A 19,333-nucleotide genomic window follows, 5' to 3' on the forward strand; every position below is an offset into this window, starting at 1 on the left:
AAACAGCCTTCCCTGCGGGCACAGTCCATATAGTCAGAGTTCCTTTAAGAAGCCTCCTAGGAACTGTATGGTTTGTGCTTCTATAGGGCCAGATCACTTCTGCCATGCTACATGCTAGAGCACAGAGGGGTTTTTGTTCTAACCCTCAGATAGGACATGCTTGATTCGCTGTGTGCCACTTTCTGCTTTAGGAAGCAAAGCAAGAAGTTCAATTGAGCTTCTCTGAGTCCCTGTATAAATCGTGCTAAGCCAGAAGTGGGGTTGAAGTCTGTGAAGGCAAACTCCTGGCAGAGGTGATTGCCCAGCACCAGGCTACCAGTGTTTGCATACCTTGCCTTTCTAGACATAGCAATGGAGTGAGCATTGAGCTGCACCACTTCCTATTAACCTGTGTCACGATCTTATGGTTTCTGTTCATCTAGTTACGGGCAGTGACAGGGCAGTAACAAAACCAGGCTCTAAAGCCCACTTGCTTATCCCTGGATGTAAGAGGTAACAGGATTCTGTACTTGAGAGATGCCAGCGTTGGTCTCATCTTCCACATCCCTGTGTCTGCAAGCAAATGCTAAGAATAGAGGGTGCAGGCTTAAGTACAGTGAATCAGATAGCAATGATTTCTCTTATTATTCAATAAACAATAATCCCTTCATGCATCTTTGCAATGGAAGAATCAGGAGCTCCATTCCGGAGCTCAGTAGAACAGATGTGTGACTGCAGATGTCCTCTGGTCTGTCACATTGGCTGCAGATGAAGCAGTGCTTGTTGAGGGCAGGCAGATGTGGCCAAGAGCAGAGCCCTGGCAGCCAGAGGGGGGGAAATGGGGCAGGAATGCAATGAACACATGGCCCTGGGCTGTGCTGTGCTTCTGCCATCATCCCTGGTACGATGCCCAAGGGGAGTGGTGGCGTCTCATGGGATGCAAGAGATGCTTTGCTATTGCATCCCATGCTTCACCAAATGGATGAAGGCATGCAGTAATGGGGAGCAGAGCTGGTTAGCTGTCCTCGTGCCACATGGAAACCCATGCTGTGGCCACCTGGTGCCACACTGGGCTGCAGCCGCAGGCAGTATATCTCCCCAAGCAGTGCTGAAAGCACCAATAAGATCAGGGTGTTCTGCACTGTGTGTTCCTATTGATGTATGTGTGCCCTAAACTGAAGTCATGTTTATTTAAGTGCAGATGGAGCTGCTCACATCCCTCTTTAATTACCAATGAGTCAAGCAGCCAGGAAAAAATTAACAGACAAAAAAGATAATTCTTTTATTTTAGTTTCAGTAACTCTGCTCATGGAAAAGCTGTGCTGTTACTGCCAGCAAATGGCTGAGCAGGGGCCTGGGGCTTAAAGCTTTCTGTGCTGGCAGCATCTTGTTGTGGCAGATCTGTGCTCAGCCAATGTGTCAATAAAAGGGTTGAGGATTCCCCTATTCCTGTGTGGGCTGGGAGGGACATGGAGGCTTTGCCCAGGTCCCTGACTGCTCCCAATGTCCCTGTAGAAGGGCTGAGCTCTGTGTGAGTTATGGGAGGGTTTCCACTGTTCCACCAATTTGGCTGCATCTGTGATGCTGCATCCCCTCCCAGCTTTCCAAAGCGGCTGCTGGCAGCCAGCAGCACACTGCAGAGCAGCAGGAACTGCTGCGATGGGGTCTGGAGAAGGAGGGAAGCACCCAGACACCTCGAGCTGCTGGGCTCGTGCTGCAGTGCAGGGATCCATACATCCTGCACTGCTCCTGGCTCTGCTGTGGCTCCTTGGCATGCCGACGGCTCATGGTAAGTACAGCACTGGGATGCATGCTGGGCAGCAATGAGACCTTCCCAGGTCCCCCCATTCTGCTGGGAAGCTGGGGATGACAATACCACCATCCCCGAGGGCTGCAGCTCAGCCTGCTGCCTTTGTTCAGGGAAGGATCCTGAGCTGTCCTCCTGGGGGTGGAGTTCTCACCCTACGAGGTCTTCTTGTACCACAGGTGCCTGTGGGCCCCCTCCTCCCATGACCCACTCCCAGCCCTCCAGCGTCGAGCAGCTCAGCAGCTTCCCTGTGGGCTCCAGGGTGACCTACATGTGTCTGCGCGGTGCTATCAGGATCCCCGGGGCATTGGACACGGTGCAGTGCCTGCCTGGCTCATACTGGTCGGAGCTGCGCGATCCCTGTGGCTGTAAATACCCCCCTTTTCCTGGCAGAGCTGCCTCTCACTTCAGGCTTCTGCAGTAGCTGCTCTGCACGGTGCATCCTTTGCTGCTGCAGATGGGCACGGAGCTGTTGATGATGGGTGAGTGGAGCTGCAGCTGTGATGCTGCTGTTCCTGCAGAGCCCCATCTAGCAGCTCCTTGCAGCACGGTGTGTGGTGCCAGCAGTTTTGTGCATGCAGTCAGAGCATCCCGGGCTGCACTTTGCTTATGGATGCATTTAGCACAGCTGCATCTTGAGAGAGCAGAAGAGAGCAGAAGTAACCTGCAATGAGCACACAGAGCTCTTCAAAGGCTCCATAATGAGCTTTTCTGCACAGGCTCTGCTTTGCACGGCTCTCATTGCCAGCTCTCAGACCTACTCTCCTTGGTTGCCAGTGAGCTGCGCTACCCCGACCTCAATGCACTTTGCTGCCCTGTCCGAGGTGGATGAGATGATCAATTTCTATCCTGTTGGGTTCACTGTGAGCTACGTCTGCCGCCCTGGTTATGAGAACATCTCAGAAAGCCAACCCACCAGCACCTGCCTTGAGAGCCTGACGTGGTCAGAGGTCCCGGAGTTATGCCAGAGTGAGTACAGCCTCTGCCTGCTGCTGAGCATCCCCATGCTGTGCTGAAACACATCCCCATGGCCACACGTTTCATGCAGGCTCAGCTGGATGTTCCTCTTTAAGACCTCATACAGGAGTTATTTCATTTATTTGGTAGCGTTCTTTATTTTCTGTTGGCACAAACACATGGGTTTTGATTTTCACATAACGTTTGCAGCTGGACATTATTAACATATGCATGGGACAAGCGCCAACTTGCAGGGAGGATTTCTAGCATTGAAGACCAAGCACGAGATTTCCCTAATGAAATCCATACAGCATTAAGGATGGTGTGGCAGCTGTAGGTTTCTTACAGCCGAGTGCCCCACAGCCAAAGCACTGCGATGGATGCTCACTCTGCTCTTCTCCCTGCAGGGAAATCCTGCGGTCCCCCAGAGGCCCCACCTGCAGGGAGGATCCTCCAACCCACAGATTTTCTGTTTGGCACACATGTGAACGTGCTCTGCGATGAGGGGTGAGTCCTGAGGCAGCGCTGGTGTTGGATCACAGCTCTGCTGGTGCTCATGCATGGAGCTGCGGCTCTGGGCTGGGCTGCTCTCTTGCAGCTGTCCCTGCTGCAGTGCTTTGGTGATGAGTGCTTTTCCCTTTTGAATTCCAGCTTTGGGCTGGGAAGGGATGAGGCATAGCTGGAGTGAGCAGGCTGGGCCCTGGGTTTATGGCAGCCTTTTCCTTTAGGTGTCTTCCCGAGGAAACCTAATTGCTGGAGGGTGAATACCCCAGCAGGACTGTTGTGGGTTCACTTTGTAATGGCAGACCTCAAAACAGATTACCTGCAGTATTTCAGGTGTTTGTGGTGTTTGTGCTACAATGAATAAAAGGGGTTATGTTTGAACGTTAAAGCTGAGCTAGAAAACAGGAGCAAAACGCTTCCCACCCATCAGTCTGACTCATGCCCTCTCTCTGCTTCCAATCAGGGCACATATGCAGTGCTAACAGACCTGCAGGCTTGCAAAGTGGAGCTCATTCATATCCAGCTTCTGTTCCTTCCTCCCCAGCAGGAGCTGGCGTTGCCTGCTTGTTCCATCCCCTCTGTGCAGCAGCTTCCAGTGCAGCAGAGACTTTTTCCTACAAATATTCCCTTAGGGAGGCCTGGAGGGAAATGACAGCACATCCCACGGTTGGGATACACACACGAGGGTGGAGGGATTATGTTATCCATGGAAGCAACGTTAGCTATTATCCCTGGTATGCAAACGATGACGTTTCAGAGCAGCAAGATGTGAGTGCTGCCAGGACAGGAGATCAGCTTCCAGCAGCACGTCCACGAAAGGCAGATTCCCACCTGATCACATCAGCGCCGGGAGGAAAATGCTCACAGTTCCAGGGTACTCACACAGGTTTCTTCTATTGGGTGCTTTCATCCAGGTACCAACTCCACGGGAGGAATTTCATCCGCTGTTGGCTTAAAGGAGATGACGTTGAGTGGAGTGAACTTCCAACCTGTGAACGTAAGGCTGATCTGATCCTCCTCTGAGCTCAGTAGGTCCCACAAGATAAGGTCTGCTATAAGAGTGGTATAATTGGTGTTGTTTTCCTTCATGCTACGTGCCACCAATGCTGCAGCTCAGAAGTGCCCATTCTGCTGCTGATGCTGCATTTCAGCAGCTCTGCTCCCACAAAATCACAGTATTTTCCTCACGATGTGAGCAGTGGAAGGGATGGGCTGAGATTTCTAGGGCTGAAGATCCAGGGCACAGCAAGCTGCGCACAGGGAGTGCTGGCAGCCCATCTTTAGCTGTTCAGATATCTTCAGGTATCTTAGCTGGATTTAGGAGAAGCATTTCACATTCATTATCCCTGAAGCTCTCAGTAACGCTGATCTTGGCTCTCTGTCATGCAGTAATCACCTGCTCTTCACCTCCTCGGATCAGCAACGGGAGGCACGATGGTGAAGGTGTAGAAAAGTTTGCTTACAACTCAACAGTGACCTACAGCTGTGACTCTGGCTTCCAACTCATTGGGAATGTGAGCATCCGTTGTACGAGAGCAGAGAATGCAAGAGGGGTCTGGAGTGGAGCAGTGCCCCAATGTAAAGGTGATTTCCTGTGCATCAAGGATTCATGATGGGTTTGGTGCTCAGTATGCAACCAACTGTGAGTGCTTAGCACAGGCATGAGCCATACTGTGATCTGAAGGCGAAACCCAGCAGAGCTGCAGAGTAAGGGATGAAGTGTCAGAGAGGGAGAGCTTTGACCAGTGTGTATTGTTTTTACCACAGAGAAAAGCCCACCTGTCAAACTTGGAATAAAACCCATGGAAAGGAGTCCTCCTCCCCAGGGTGAGTTGCAGTGCTTCCAACCCAACTGAATTAAACCCCACGTTTCCAGACTTAATTTTCCCCTTTATCAGCTCTGTGATAAAAGCCATTCTGTGAGTTTTGTGGCTTTCTTTTTTTGTTTCAGGTTCCCAGAGACGTGACCTCAAACCACCCAAGAAGACTTTCACAATGGAAATGAAAATGAGCCTCTATAAGAAGTCACTCCAAAACACCAACTCCTTCTCCTCCTCTTCTTCGTTCTCCAGGAAGCCAGGTGAGCCCAGCACAGCCCATAGGGCATCCAGCAGAGCTCATTCATGGCACCCATGCCTTAGAATCATAGAATCATAGAATCACCAAGGTTGGAAAAGACCTAAAAGATCATCCAGTCCAACCATCCACTTATTACCAATAGCTCCCACTAAACCATGTCCCTCAATTTCATCTAACAACGTACACCAGTGTGCTGACTGGTTTCTCCAAGCCCAATGAGCTTTGGTGTAAAGCCACAACTCTAAGTGAGGATGTATGGCTGATAAATCATCTCAGTTAGATCTGCAGATGCTCTCAGCATCTTAAAAAAAAAATAAAATCAGAGTAATATAATTAAAAACAGGAAATAGTGGATGTAGGGACCTAATCTATGTAGCTAAATCTTGTTCCCTCTCCGTATCCACAGCCCTCATTCCTTCCCACGTTTCTCTTCCATGGCAGGGAGCTGTGCCACCTCAGCTCTCAAATTTGTGATGCCTCTGTACAAAACCCAAAGCTCCTTCTCTCCTGGAACCCACAAGCAATCTCCGTGTTCTCCCAAGTATCGCAGCATCTCTGCTGTTTTCCCCAAGGCTGGCTGCTCTGAAAACACGTGGTGGTCTAAAGCTGCAGCATTTTGTGGAAGTGAGTGTTTAATTTGTTTATCTCTTGTTAGAAGTGATGCTGCAGCACACAGCCCGGAGCTCTGAGCTCCATCCCAGCTGATGCTGTGTTGTTCCACCCCAGAAAGGTCGTGGGCAGCCAGGAGAACCTGGACGTGGCAGAAGTGCTGCTATCACCGATTTCCCATCCGCTGCAAAAGGCTCTTTTACCTGTAGGAGTGGCGAGTGTTGGTTTGGAAACAGCAGGAAATGTAAGCAGAAAATAATCAGTGGGGATGGCATAGGACCCCCAGAGACCCCTGGAGGGTCTCACTGCACAGCTGGAGATGTGGAGCAAAGCCTTTGTTGGGTGTGAGCCCAGCCCAGCCCTGCTGTTCCTCTTGGATCACAACGAGGGATGAAGTTGGGGGATGTTGGCCCTTTAGTAGTAACAAAGACTGGCTGGAAGCATCCTGGAAAACACAGCAGGGATGGGAAGGGAAAAGCTTTGTCCTGTTTTTCTTTTTTTCCCCCTCTAAAAACCCTCTGTGCTGCTCTGTTACCTGCCTTCAAAGTGAAAACAGATCTAAAAACCTCTTCCTGTTGGTTTTCCTCTTTAAATGTTTTGTCATTTCTGGCACTTCTTCAGGAGTGTGGATGAACGCAGCCGCTCCAACCCGGCTGTGACCCAAAGCAGATCCCTGACACATCCCAGCCACAGGGAAACCTGACTGCAGGCACTGAGCTCTCCCTGTGTGCCTGCACACACCGTCCCAATTCAGTGGTGTACCATGGCCTAAACACCCTGTTTTCTATTTCTATTTAAAAGAAAATGGCACTGTAAGTATAAACCACCTAAATCCATCCCTGTGCTCTGCTCCTGAGGTACCTCCTGTGGTTGTGCTTCTTCATCCTCACTTATTTTTCTTTGGCACAAGGAAGTCATGCCAGCCTCGCCTCACACACATCTATGAAGGATGTTTTTCTACATCCTTTTTTACATCCACACTGTGATGTGCTCAAATGTTCCCAGGATGAAAATGATGGGCGCCAGCGTTGGCTGATTGCCACAGCTGCCTCTCCATCAGAGATGTTAGAAGTTCATAGAATCATAGAATGGCCTGGGTTGAAAAGGATCACAATGATCATCTAATTTCAACCCCCCTCGCTATGTGCAGGGTCACCAACCTCCAGACCAGGCTGCACGGAGCCACATCCAGCCTGGAGCAGTTGGCTCTAAGCTCACAAATCCACTCATCGATCCCTCTGAGCAGAGCAGGCTGTGGTTTCCCCAACCCTCTTTATGCTGTTTGCAGAATTTCGGTCAGATCTCCTTGATGTCACAATCTTTTACAGTCAGAATTTCCCCCCACCCATTTCCTTACTCGTTAGCAACACAAACTGCTGCCACAGCAGTTGGCACAAACACAGAGGCACACGGGGAGCCCCCAGAGGAGACTCAGATACCCGCATGCTGCCTTGGCTGCAGCAGCCTGGGGATGTCATGGCTGTAGTGCAACCTGAGTGCTGCCTTCCTCCATTGCCCTCCTGTTAGGAAACCACAGCACTTTGCACAAGAAATTCAATACTGGCCTTTTGATCTTTGGCACTGGAAGCACTTTCACTGGCAAAAGCTTTTTGTTGTTGTTGTATCAAGTGTAATTATTATTATTATTTTTTGCCACTTATATTTCTATTGAGACTACAGGAAAGCTAACAGCCACAAGCATTGTTCTCATGTCATCACACTGCAACAGAGAAAAGCAGAAATGTCATCATTAGCTGCCATCTCTGTCCCATTCTGTGCTGTAGCTGCCTTATAGTTGGGTGCCTGGGTCTTTATATACAGTTCATAATAAATGATGGCTGTTTCTGAGTGCGAGCTTGTGAGCTCAGCTGCCCAGTTGTGTGCATTTTCTGTTCTGTTCGAGGCTTTTGGAGACATCTGGACAAGGTGAGCAATTCTTTATCCTCACCCCTGCATATTTATCTCTGAGTTTGATTCTGATGCAAGTTTAGTTTCTGAGAAGCGAAGCAAGAAAGAAAAGCAATTCGTGCAGCAGCGCTGGGGAATGCGAGTGCTCCCAAAAAAGCACTTTGAATCAGTGAGGTGAGCAATGGGGGGGGGGGTTCACACACACCTGCCTGAGCCCCTCTGCATTACGGGCCCCTCCAGGCTGGGTGGGTGGGAGCTGCTGACCGTAGGGCCGTGCAGATCCGGGGATGGAGGCACATTTCTACGGGCAGCTCCCACTCGCGGCTCTGCAAGCTGGTTTGGCTGGAAACCTCGGGCTCTTCCTGCCGGCGCCTGGGTGCGCTCCAGCTGCAGCGCTGCCCTCCCTTCTGCCTTTGCTTTCTGCTGGGTCTGATCCCCGCCGTACGGGGAGGGCTGGCAGGGTGAGATAACGCAGTGGCTGCAGCGACACCGCTGTCAGCTGAGCTCAGCTCAGGGTCGGATGCTGCTCTGCACTTTGTTTTCTTGCCCCGAGGTCGCTGCCATAAGGCAATACCAGAGATTTCCCAGCGTTTAGAGCATTTTCTTCCTGTTTTACGCAACCCAGCCGCTGCCCTCATTCACCCCGCAGGTGGCCAGCGATCTCCACGTACTCAGTCATCACACGTACATATCTAAAATGAGTTCACCATCCAGGCTGCCTGACCCCTCCCTTAAGAAAACAGCTCTCGGCCCCACCGCAAACGCTTTGGATAGAGCTCAAGACACATTGAAAAAGGAAATAAAGCTTTAAAAAGATATAACGATAACAATATTAAACGAGAACTGAGTTCTCCGTGGAGTTTTCACCCTTTGCTGGGTGATGAAAAGAGCCGCCCAGCCTCAAGAGGGAGGATGAAGGCAAAACGCCGCTGCCCCGATTCCGAGGGCGGCTCCGCTTCTTTCGCTGCGGGCCGGGCGGGGCCGGGACTGGAGGATTTCCCCAAATGCCCGCTGGCCGCGATGGGCTCCGCTCCGTCCCGCTCCCTGCTGCTGTCCCTGCTGTCGCTGTTGCCCGCGGTGTGCGGTGAGCTCCTCTGCGCTGCGCTCCTTTGCGCTGCGCGCTTCGGTGCGGAGCTCCTCCTGAATGCGTTTTTCTTCTCTTACAGGTGACTGTGGGCCGCTGCCCAAGCTCAGCAGGGCAGAACCCCCCGAGGACGTCCGGCACAAGGACAGCTTCCCTGTGGGCTCCCAAGTAACGTACAGATGCCTCCAGAATTTATCGAAAATCCCATCGCGGTTGGATACAATAAAATGCCTTAGTAACTCCCTATGGTCCAACCTGCAGGAGTTCTGCGACCGTGAGTAGTTTGCTGCTTTGGACTGCGTTTGTGGCTCTAGCAATTACATCTGTAAGGGCTTCCTCACCTGAGGAACCTCTTCTTGCCCTTCTGTGCCTCGCCTTGGAGCTGGTGCCTCTGTGTTAATAAATACAGATACCTCAGGGCAGCACAGCAGTGAGGGAAGAAAAATAGCTGGGGAGCACCGGCACAGCACAGGGCTTAATTTGGAGTTAATGATGTGGGAAAGTCTGTGGCTGATTGGCTGTGCTGGCTCACACCAAAGGTTTTATCTGGGGAGCTGGCAGTGCAGGTGGGCACCCAGTTTGTGGGCAGCTCCAAGAAGGCACAATCAAGCATTTGAAATCTTTTCCAGTGAAGCAGCCCTCTGTGGACATTTTAAAGCCATAGAAATTATCCATTGCTTTCTTAAAACCATCAGTGTAGCAGCATCCTAAAGGCTTGTGCATGGCTGCCTGTATCTGTACCCATCTGAATGCAAAATATTGTTGTTTCTTGCTTTGGAGCTGTACACTTGTCTGTCCTCATTGCCAGGCAGCTGCCAGAGCCCTCCCCACGTGGCTTTTGCCAAACTATCAGAAGAAGATGAGATGAAGAATTTTTATGCTGTTGGGATCACTGTGAGCTACGACTGCAGCCCAGGCTATGAGAACAGCACTGCTGAACTCCCCAGCAGCACCTGCCGTGAGAATTCAACATGGTCAGAAGTTCCTGAGCTGTGTCACAGTGAGTGCCTCTGCATCCTTCCCTCCAGCTTCCTCCTCCTGCTGCAGCCTCAGCACAGGGCACATGGCTGCTTTTCTAAACATTTAGCACGAAACACCACCACGAAAATCACATCAGCTCCTCTATTTCTGTTGCTCGGCGCCCTAAGGATGCTCTCATTTCTTTAGAGCAGTCTTGTGGTCCTCCGACAAAGCCAGAACACGGCACAGTTGAGGTAACAGATTACCACTTCCTTGCAAGTGCCAAGGTGGTTTGTGATGAAGGGTGAGTGTTGAGGATGCCTGCTGCCCCGGGGGGGCCCTGGGGCTGTCAGTGCATGGAGCACAGATGTGCCTTTTCCACCTGCAGGTACACACTGTCATCAAGGGAGTCTTTCATCTATTGTTTCATTTGGGGACATGGGGTTGCCTGGACTCCGCTTCCAACGTGTCAGGGTAAGGGAGGCCAGCAGCACTTGGCTGGAAGCACAGAATATCTGTATTAAAAAAAAAAAAGCATTGAACGTTGTGGATTTTATCAGTTGTTGTGGATTTGTGCTTTGTGAGGTGGTGCCCAGCTCCACCAGTGAGCAGCTCAACACGTCTCATAGGTCTCCCTTCAAATGCAGCGTGTTTCAAGTGGGTTGGTAGCAGAAGAGCAGGTGGAGGTAATTCATCTCCAGTACATTAAACACTTCTGACCATTCCTCCTTCAGCTTCTCCCTCTGCAACTGGCACTACAGCAGTGACAAACTCAACCCCTCATTTGGAAGAGAAGGCGTCGGAGAGCCGCTACATCCTACGTAAGAGCTCAGGAAGGCTCTGTGTGCCTTCAGGCCTCTGATTGCAATCCTTGCACCTCACTGCAGAGCCTCAGTGGCTTTTTTAAAATTATTTTAATGTCAGTTTCTTTGTTTTTTTATCCAGCACTTGTCCTCATCCCTTGTGTCACTGGTAAGTAGCTTCACGTGGAAGATATTTTTCCTGACATGCCTGTGATTTGCTATTGAACATAAGGGGTCACTGTGTTGGCTTCTCCATGGCTCCTAGTGATGAGTTTGGTGGGGGCCTGGGTTTCTCTGTTGTTGGGCCATGCAGCAGCGCCTCATGCGTTCCAGTGGGTCATCTGAGGGTAGAATATTCCATCAGTTGAGGGTGGATGAGGCCAGTGAAAGAAGTCGATCATAAACGATGCACCCTGTGACTCCTTCACTGATAACGTTGGGGTTTCAAGGCCTTGGCAGACCGTGGGAGATGAGAGGTAGTGAATCTCAGAGCATTCTTGCTGCAAAAGAAACTGAGTGCAGGAATAGCGAGTATCTTTAAAATGCAAAATGAACAGCGAGCTGCCTGTAAGAGCAGCAAATAAATGAGGATGGTACCTTTCAGAGTGGCATCACTCCTAGAGATCCTCGTCCTCATTTGCCAGAGATACAAGAGGGAGTTGCACTCCTGTGGCTGAGAAGGAGCCTCTAGGTGGGGACAGTGCTGCAGAGCACTGAGTTTTGCTGCCTGTCTCTCACCATCAGGAGGGATGCATTAGGGATGTTTCACACACTTGACTTACCTTACGCTCTGCATTTACTGTTTATCATTTGTTTTCTCCCCAAGGAGCTGCTGTGCTCATCGCTTGGAGCATCAAGAAGTGCAGTGAGAGGAAAAAGACTGGGTAGGTGGGCTCTGCTCTTCATTCCTCGGTCACTTTTGGCTTTTTCCTAATGGCAGTGGGGGTATTTCACAGAATCCTAGCGTGGCCTGGGTTGAAAAGGACCACAATGCTCATCTTGTTTCAATTCCCTGCTGTGTGCAGGGCCGCCAACCAGCAGCCCAGGCTGCCCAGAGCCAGAGCACTTTAAGCTCTGAGCAGTGGCTGTTACATTTGCTGCACGTTCGTGTGATCCCCATTCCAGTGTTGTTTATTCTGTGGATTTTTTTCCCTTTCTTCTCTGTCTCTTCAGGTCTTACAAGCCAAATCCTGCAGATGAAGAGCAGAACCTACAACACAGAGCGCAGAGCTGATGGGTGTGCAAGGGGCAGCTGCAGGCGATCCCTAAAAGCACCAGGATTTTTGCAATGGAGAAACTCTCTGTCAAGAGGCAGAAGGTTCAAACTTATTCGTTTTCAGCTCCCTCTCCCTTTCTATAACATTTTACTTTATTTTTAGTGCCAGTAGAACATTTTCCCAGTTCTTAAACTGAGACTTTTAACGTTCAGTAATCATTTCTTTCCACCAGGAGAATGATCCCATGTAGAACACTGCGTTTGCACATCCTTGTGAGATCTCTGTACTGTGTGTTTTAATCACTGTTTTGCTAAGACTCATTTAGTAGCTTGCAGATAAAAGTTTGAAAACTACAGTATTTACAGCAAAACTGTTATATTTTTCAATGAAAGGGCTACGAAATAAGCAACGCCATCATACAGCCCGGCTGCTCTGTCACATTTGCGATGGGAAAAATCTCTCGCATCGCTCCGGTGCTTCCGCAGTCGCGTCCTCAGGCCGAGGCAATCGGTCTCCAGGCGGGTGGCTGCCGCTGCGTCGCGCTGTTGGAGGCGCAGCCGCTGGGAAGGGCGGTGATGGAGATGGTGGTGGTGGAGGAAAGCCCGTAGCTGTGGGCACGGGGGGGTGGGGATGGAGGCACCGAGCCGCACAGCCCTCGCTGTGATTCAGCCGCTAATTGAAGGCGAAACCTTCGCGCATCGCGGGGCTCGGCGTGGGGAGGAGGCGACCGCGCCCCGTGCCGTGTGGGTGCGGATGTGTGCGTGTGTGCTGGGCCCGGCTCCTCATTTTCCTACGGAGGCGGAAGGATGCCGTGTTACAGCGCGACCGGCGGCTGGCGCTGGTGCAGCCTCCGATCGCTCCGGAAAAGGTCGTGAGGAGCTGAGCAGTGTTGAGCGGAGCCGGGCTGTAAGGAGCCGGGCTGTAAGGAGCCGGGCTGCCGGACTGCTCGCAGCATCGCCGCACAACCGTCGGAGCATCCAGGGATGGCCGTGGGAACGGCGCTGCTGTGGCTCGGCGCTGCGCTGCTGGCGCTGCCCGGAGCGTGCGGTGAGTTGGAGCCGAGGGGAACGGAGGGGGAAAACACCGCGAGGAGCGCTGCTGATCGTCTCCCCACGCCCGCAGGTGATTGCCCGGAACCGCCGAGGTTCGTTTTTGCGGAGCCCCCCGGTCCTACCAACGCTTCGTACCCCGTTGGGGAGGTGCTGAGGTACCGCTGCCGCCCGGGGTACGCGAGAGATGTGAGCAAGTCCAACCGCGTCACCTGCCTGCCCAACTCCACCTGGGCGTCAGAAGCCGACTTCTGCATCGGTGAGTGCCGCCGTGTGGGTGCGGGGTCCCCGGAAGCCCCAGGGTTTCACACAGCTGGGAGGGATGCCCCAAAAGGATCGCTGTTAATCCCTATTCTGGGCACTCGGAGTGCCCGAGCAGAGCTGCCCTTTGTGCTGAGGCATGTTAATCTCTCGGGCATGGACTCTATCCTTACTCACTTTACCACCTGCTGATGCGGTGCAAACGCTGAAATAGAATTCCAGAGAAGTAGGGTACAAAGGGGCAAAGGCAGCAAGATTCCCCATGCGCTGTCCTGGCATAACACTGGGGTTTCCTTCTGCCCCTTCTGCGCTGCTTTCCTCCCCTACAGACCGTGATTTCACTTCTACATCAGTTTCAAGCCTCAGTAATCAGGTAAAGTTTTGTTGTGCTCTTTGCCCTTGGCTGTGTTTAACCTTCCATTCCTCGAAAGTTGAAGTGATTATGTGTTTCTGAAAGTGCTGGGGAGGAAGGCAGGAAAAGGAGCTCCTGCTCTGCAGTGACTCTGAACAGCAGCGTGATGCTGTGTGCCATTGACTGCGAAAAAAAACAACTAATGGTGAGCATTTGCCCTGCCAGGAAAGTCGTGTGAACTGCCAGAAATACCGAATGGTGACTTTCACTTCAGCACCAACCTCCAGTTTGGAGCTACGATAAACTTCACCTGCAGGGCTGGGTAAGGCTGCAGTGGGTCAAGGATGGAGGCAGCAGTGAGGGGATGGGATGCTTTTAAAGCCTGGGGGCTGAGTCCCTGTTCCTGCAGGAGGTGCTATGAGCAGGCAGCTGTGGGGCCCGGGCTCCTCCTGCTCCTGCTGTCAGAACAGGTGATGCTCTGGGGGTCAGAGTGAGCTCTTTGCAAATTTCTTGCAGCTCAGTGTCTCAGCTAAGGGCCCTTGGGATGGGCTTTGGAGCACTGGGGATGCAGGGAACGGGAGCAGTGATGGGGGTGTTGGTGACATTTCTGACCCCCCGTTGCACAGCATGGGGCTGGGGAAGCTCCTGTGTTCCCCTCTGCTGCCAGCATTACATCCAATGCTGCCTTTCTTCAGAATTATAGAACAGCCTGGGTTGCAAAGGAGCACAGTGCTCATGCAGTTCCAACCCCCTGCTGTGTGCAGGTCACCAACCAGCAGCCCAGGCTGCCCAGAGCCACATCCAGCCTGGCCTCGAATGCCTGCAGGGATGGGGCATCCACAGCCTCCTTGGGCAACCTGCTCCAGTGCCTCACCACCCTCTGGGTGAAAAACTTCCTCCTAATATCCAACCTAAACCTCCCCTGTCTCAGTTTAAAGCCATTCACCTTTGTCCAATCACTATCTACCCTCATTAACAGCCGTTCTTCCTCCTGTTTGTACTCTCCTTTCAAATACTGGAAGGCCACAGTGAGCCTTTAGGTACTGAAATTGTATTTTATGGGTTGGATGGCTGTTGTTTCCCCTGAGGCTCAGCTTCTGCAGAGAGCGCCATTAGAAGCTGCACAGCTTTGCATTTCACGAGTTTTTTCACACTTATTTTTAAGAGGCTCAATCTTTTTGCTCTCAGGTACCGTTTAGTTGGGAATCCGACCGCGCAATGCATTCTGAGTGGCAGTGATGTCACTTGGGATCACGTTCCACACTGTGAAGGTGAGTGCATCTTACGTGCTTTGTGTAGGTCCTCAAAGCTACTGCTGCACACCGCTCCTTCAGCCTCTCAGACTAGAGCTGCTTCTCTGCTGCTTTATCACTAAAAAAATATGTGTGGAATCTGAAGGAGTGTCAGCATTCAGGACATTGGGTTGAGATGATTGCCTTAGGGCTGCTTCCTTGTTTTTCCTTTGGCTTTTCTTGGCAGTCATTTGTTCGTTTGTAGAAGTTTGTAGACCTCAGCCTCACGTTTGATGGAAATGTTTCTGTGTTTTCCTACCATTGCTTTCCTGTGCAGTTATTCCCTGTCAGCCACCTCCTGCCATTGAGAACGGACAGTTCAGTGGTGTGCACACAGATTACACCTTTGGGGTAGCTGTAACCTACAGCTGCAAAAATGGGTTTTCTCTCATTGGAAACGCCACAATTCACTGTGCAGCAGATGATAACCTCAATGGGAGATGGAGTGGTCCAGCCCCAGAATGCAAAGGTAAATTTCTTCTTCCTCTCCTTCTTCTTTTGCTTTGTTTCTCATCATTCTCCCATATGAATTCTTTCCACTCAGCTGACAAACAGGAGAATGATTTGAGTCTAAATAGATTCCACAGTGCTGTGGTTTCCCATAGTCAGAGACAAGGCTTGGTGCAGTGGTTCCTCAGCACACGGGAAGCTGCTGTGGTAACCTGAACTGCGTGAGCGTAGGCAGATGAAGACCTCATTGTGGCCTTCCAGTATTTGAAAGGAGAGTACAAACAGGAAGGAGAACGGCTGTTTATGAGGGTGGATGGCGATGGGACAAGGGGGAATGGTCTTAAATTGAGACAGAGGAGGTTTAGGTTGGATATTAGGAGGAAGTTTTTCATGCAGAGGGTGGTGAGGCACTGGAACAGGTTGCCCAAGGAGGCTGTGGATGCTGTTTCTTCATGGTGTCTCTGCTCACTGGGTACTTGTGTCATGCCTATGTGCCACTGTCTATAGGAGCTTCTCACGTAGTGGCCCTGGTGATGCTTTTTCTTCTTGCAACAAGTGTTCTTATCGACTTCCCTTCACTTCCAGTGGTGAGATGTGAAAAGCCAGAAGTGGAAAATGGGAAGAATTTAAACAGCTTTGCCACTGAGTACACGTATGGAGAACAAGTGAGCTTTGAGTGTGCTCCTGGGCACGCTTTGAGCGGCGCTCAGACGGTTACCTGTGATGCAGACAGTGCCTGGAAGCCACTTCTGCCAACGTGTGACCCACGTGAGTACACACAGGCTTTCTTCCTGAAGCAGTTGCCCTGAAGCTTGCATTTGTGTGCTGCAGATGGTGCAGCTGAGCATGGATCATGTTAGCTTTGGTAGCTAGCATTGCTTTTGTCTCCAATTGTCAGGATACTGTGGCCCTCCCCCCAGCATCCCTTCTGCTGAGTTAACAGGGGCTGCAAACAGCAGCTCCTTGGCTGGAACGAAGCTGACATACCAGTGTCAGCCAGGTTTCACCACAGAGAATGGGAAGTCCCTGGAAGTCACCTGTCTGCTGGATGCCACCTGGTCTGCAGGCTCTGCGCTGTGCACACGTGGGTACCTCTGCTCTTCTGCTTGGCCATACAAGTGAGCTAAACCTGCTCCAGATGCTGGTTACTCTGGTTGGTGTCCAGCTCTGGGTTTGCAGACACGCCTACAGCTTTCTTGCTGAATTGGCTTCAAGAATGTATGAATCAATTTCTTTTTCTCTAGGTCAGCAATGCGCTGCTCCCACAATACAGAACGGGATTGTGAATGAGGACAGTTTCCTGTTTGGGGCAACTGTGACCTTCTCCTGCAACGCTGAGTGAGTTGGGGCAGAAAATCAGGGACTCCAATAGGCTGTGAGCACTTTCTGCCCTGGTTCCCAGTGCAAGATCCCAGTACAGCTGCCTGTTGAGTGTAACTGAGCTGAGAGAGGCAATGCTCGCTGAGCACTGATGCTGGGAACTCTTCACATCAGCCATGTGCTGCCTGCACAGCACCACGGTGCCCTTACTCACCCAAGTGGCCCAGATCCCAGTCTGTAGCAGGGGCAGCTCCTGGCTGATCGCTTCCATCCATGCCATGGGAGGAAGGGAGAACCATTGCTGGGTTGTTTTCTGGAGTGTGCTAAACCTCCCCTCTTTCTTTTAGGTATGAATTAAAGGGATCATCTTCTGCCAAATGTGTGGCAGTGGGAAATGGAGTTGAATGGGACGTGGATCTCCCATCCTGTGAAAGTAAGGAAAAGGGAAAGCTGCAGCAAGCCATGGGGACAACAGCTGCATGGGGGTGGGATGGGGCTGGGATTTCAGTACTGACTTGTACTGTGAGGCATCATGGAACTCTCAGAGATTAAGCTGAGGAGGGAGAGTAAAAGTTATATGAAAAGAAAAATTACCACCTGATTTTTGGGTGGGGAGAGCTTTCTTTCCCTGCGGTTACCAGGGATGTAAGAGCTTTATCCTCTTAATTTGCTGTAATGTCAAAGTGGGGTAATGCACAGTGTGATGGGAAGCTGGGAATGGCTGAAATGCTTCTGTCTGTCACTCCCAGGTCTTGCTATGGGCTGAGACTCCAGAGCCGGGCTAAGGGCAGTAGCTGAGGTCTGGTACTTAGCAGGAGCACTCAAAGCATTTCCACTTGCTGCTACATGCACGGCCCTGGCTGTATTTCCTTCTCCCCGTGCACACTGTGTACATTTTCAGCTAGGAGAAGCACTCAGTCTCTCCTGGTGCTGTTCCCCACAGGACGGCGCTCTGATATTCTCTGTGAACAGCCCCCCAGCATCAGCAATGGGGTTCACAATGGCACAGAGGTCACAGCCTTCCCCCAGGGCTCCGTTGTGGTTTATTCCTGCAATGATGGCTTCATCCTGGTTGGAGGCAGCACCATTCAGTGCCTAGCGAAGGCTCAGGATCGTGGAGTCTGGAGCACCCCCCCTCCTGAGTGCAGAGGTGATTTTCTCCTGTGTCTGTCTTGCTGTTTTCTCTCTGTTTAAAAAAACAAAAGCAAAAAAAACAGAAACACACCCTATTTTTACTTTCTCTTTGAACCTTCAAAGAGGCAGCTCAGCTCAGAATATGCCATCTGCACTTCCTGGAACAACCCCACTCAGAATCTCATGCTAACAGCACGGGACTGGGCTGCATCACAGCCTTGCAGGCTGATGGGAGTGTTATCTGCTAAAACGCAGATGGATTCACCTCCATGGTGCAGGGCAGTGCAGGGTGATGCAGGGCTTCCTTTCCCCACGTGTGCTGGCTTTGAGCTGCTCAGTGCTGTATAATCAGATGCCCTGAAAGACTCCCTTTGGCTTTGAGCTTTATAATCAGGTGCCTTGAAGTGTTACATGGTTTTGCAGAGTCACATGTTGGCTTTCTTCCTTTCCAGATGGAGCGAGCAGCATCATTGTTGGTAAGTGACATGTACTGCAGATCGTTGCGCTCCCATCCTTGGGTATCTTTACATTACTGGTTCCTTCTGTGCTTTACTTAAACCTGAAACAGGCCGAAGAGTCTTCCATAGCAGTCTGTTGTCGTGCTTATGTTTTTGTTGCTGTGAAAAAGAGGTGGGGAGGAAGGCGGAGGTGCTGCATGCCTGTGGCTGGGAGGGAAAGGGTGAGTGCACAGCCTGAAGTTCCTTTTGCCTCTTGCAGGAGTCCTGCCCCTCCTCCTGGCAATGCTGGTGATGAACTTCTAGATCAGGGCATGGCTGCAGCATTCAGATGGTGGGATGTGGTTGTGCCCTGCGTTGCCTGCTGGAGAAATCAACCCTGCCACAGCGACTGGCAGACCTGTGATGGATGAAGATGATGTCGAGCCCTCGTGCCCCCCAGACAAGCAGTTGCACTTTTTAGCTGGTGTTGTGCTGGGCACAACAGCAGTGTGGCTGTGCCAGCGGTTCAGACGTGAGTGTGGTTATCTCTATGGGAAGTGGCAGTGATACCAAAGGTTTTTGAACTGCACTGCTGTGGACTCGAGGAAATTGGGCACTTTGGGTACCTCTGTGGTCTGATTTTCAGCCCCACTGAGGTAATGCTGAGCCTTGTTCCCATTAGGGCTCACAGCTCTCTGAAGTGTCCTGATGCGTGACTGTTCCTGTATGAGTGGTACATACTTGAATTAATAGTGTGAGCCAAATACTGTGACACTGAAAGCACTGACAATGTTTGCATAGAAGCACACTGTAGCATTTTCTTCAAGGCCAGTGTGGACAAAACAAACCTTATAGACGGGTAATTTTACTGGAGAGAATATAAATATAAACACCTTGTGACAAATAACTGTTCTGACTCTTCCTGTTTGTGCTAAAATTAGGTTCAGAAACCGTGTGAAAGTGTTTGCCACCTCCCTGCTTGGTATCAGTGCTTCTCTCCAACCGCCCAGAGCTGCCCTTCCTTCCTGCCCCAGGGCCATGCACAGCCTGCAGTGAGCTGCCACCCAGATGCACAAAGTCACTTGCTGTCAACATTTTCACTTTCTGCTCAAGCTGCCCAGCTGTGAGACA

The 19,333-nt window shown here is 51.2% G+C and overlaps 3 protein-coding genes across 5 annotated transcripts in view; all 3 read left to right on the forward strand.

Moving 5' to 3' along the window:
• The window catches only part of CR1 (complement C3b/C4b receptor 1 (Knops blood group)), a 53,414-nt gene that overhangs the window by 12,094 nt on the left and 21,987 nt on the right, over positions 1–19,333 (forward strand). Inside the window, 18 exon segments of the mRNA XM_048926287.1 lie at positions 1,966–2,154; positions 2,564–2,755; positions 4,637–4,774; positions 5,199–5,327; positions 9,010–9,201; positions 9,736–9,927; positions 10,622–10,708; positions 12,802–12,954; positions 13,030–13,215; positions 13,795–13,891; positions 14,758–14,840; positions 15,139–15,330; positions 15,897–16,079; positions 16,210–16,395; positions 16,556–16,649; positions 16,979–17,064; positions 17,575–17,781; positions 18,218–18,241. Coding sequence (XP_048782244.1) covers positions 1,966–2,154; positions 2,564–2,755; positions 4,637–4,774; positions 5,199–5,327; positions 9,010–9,201; positions 9,736–9,927; positions 10,622–10,708; positions 12,802–12,954; positions 13,030–13,215; positions 13,795–13,891; positions 14,758–14,840; positions 15,139–15,330; positions 15,897–16,079; positions 16,210–16,395; positions 16,556–16,649; positions 16,979–17,064; positions 17,575–17,781; positions 18,218–18,241 — 2,610 coding nt within the window.
• LOC125684148 (complement decay-accelerating factor-like) lies at positions 3–8,151 on the forward strand. 2 transcript variants are annotated; one of them, XM_048926022.1, is made up of 10 exons: positions 3–1,768; positions 1,966–2,154; positions 2,564–2,755; positions 3,151–3,250; positions 4,162–4,244; positions 4,637–4,831; positions 5,015–5,074; positions 5,199–5,327; positions 5,768–5,950; positions 6,028–8,151. In XM_048926022.1, the coding sequence occupies exons 1-10, from the start codon at positions 1,561–1,563 to the stop codon at positions 6,192–6,194; spliced, it is 1,506 nt and encodes a 501-aa protein (XP_048781979.1). In that variant the 5' UTR covers positions 3–1,560; the 3' UTR covers positions 6,195–8,151. The 2 variants fall into 2 exon arrangements, with proteins under 2 accessions (XP_048781979.1, XP_048781980.1); XM_048926023.1 differs by having other exon boundaries at positions 6,053–8,143.
• LOC125684152 (complement decay-accelerating factor-like) lies at positions 8,599–12,437 on the forward strand. 2 transcript variants are annotated; one of them, XM_048926039.1, is made up of 9 exons: positions 8,599–8,927; positions 9,010–9,201; positions 9,736–9,927; positions 10,095–10,141; positions 10,276–10,361; positions 10,622–10,708; positions 10,833–10,859; positions 11,517–11,574; positions 11,864–12,437. In XM_048926039.1, exons 1-8 carry the CDS (start codon positions 8,756–8,758, stop codon positions 11,557–11,559), a joined length of 846 nt encoding a protein of 281 aa, XP_048781996.1. In that variant the 5' UTR covers positions 8,599–8,755; the 3' UTR covers positions 11,560–11,574; positions 11,864–12,437. The 2 variants fall into 2 exon arrangements, with proteins under 2 accessions (XP_048781996.1, XP_048781995.1); XM_048926038.1 differs by having other exon boundaries at positions 8,631–8,927; positions 10,095–10,191; positions 11,864–12,434.

The sequence above is a fragment of the Lagopus muta genome, chromosome 24 (assembly GCF_023343835.1).
Source record: "Lagopus muta isolate bLagMut1 chromosome 24, bLagMut1 primary, whole genome shotgun sequence".
Lineage (NCBI taxonomy): Eukaryota > Metazoa > Chordata > Aves > Galliformes > Phasianidae > Lagopus > Lagopus muta.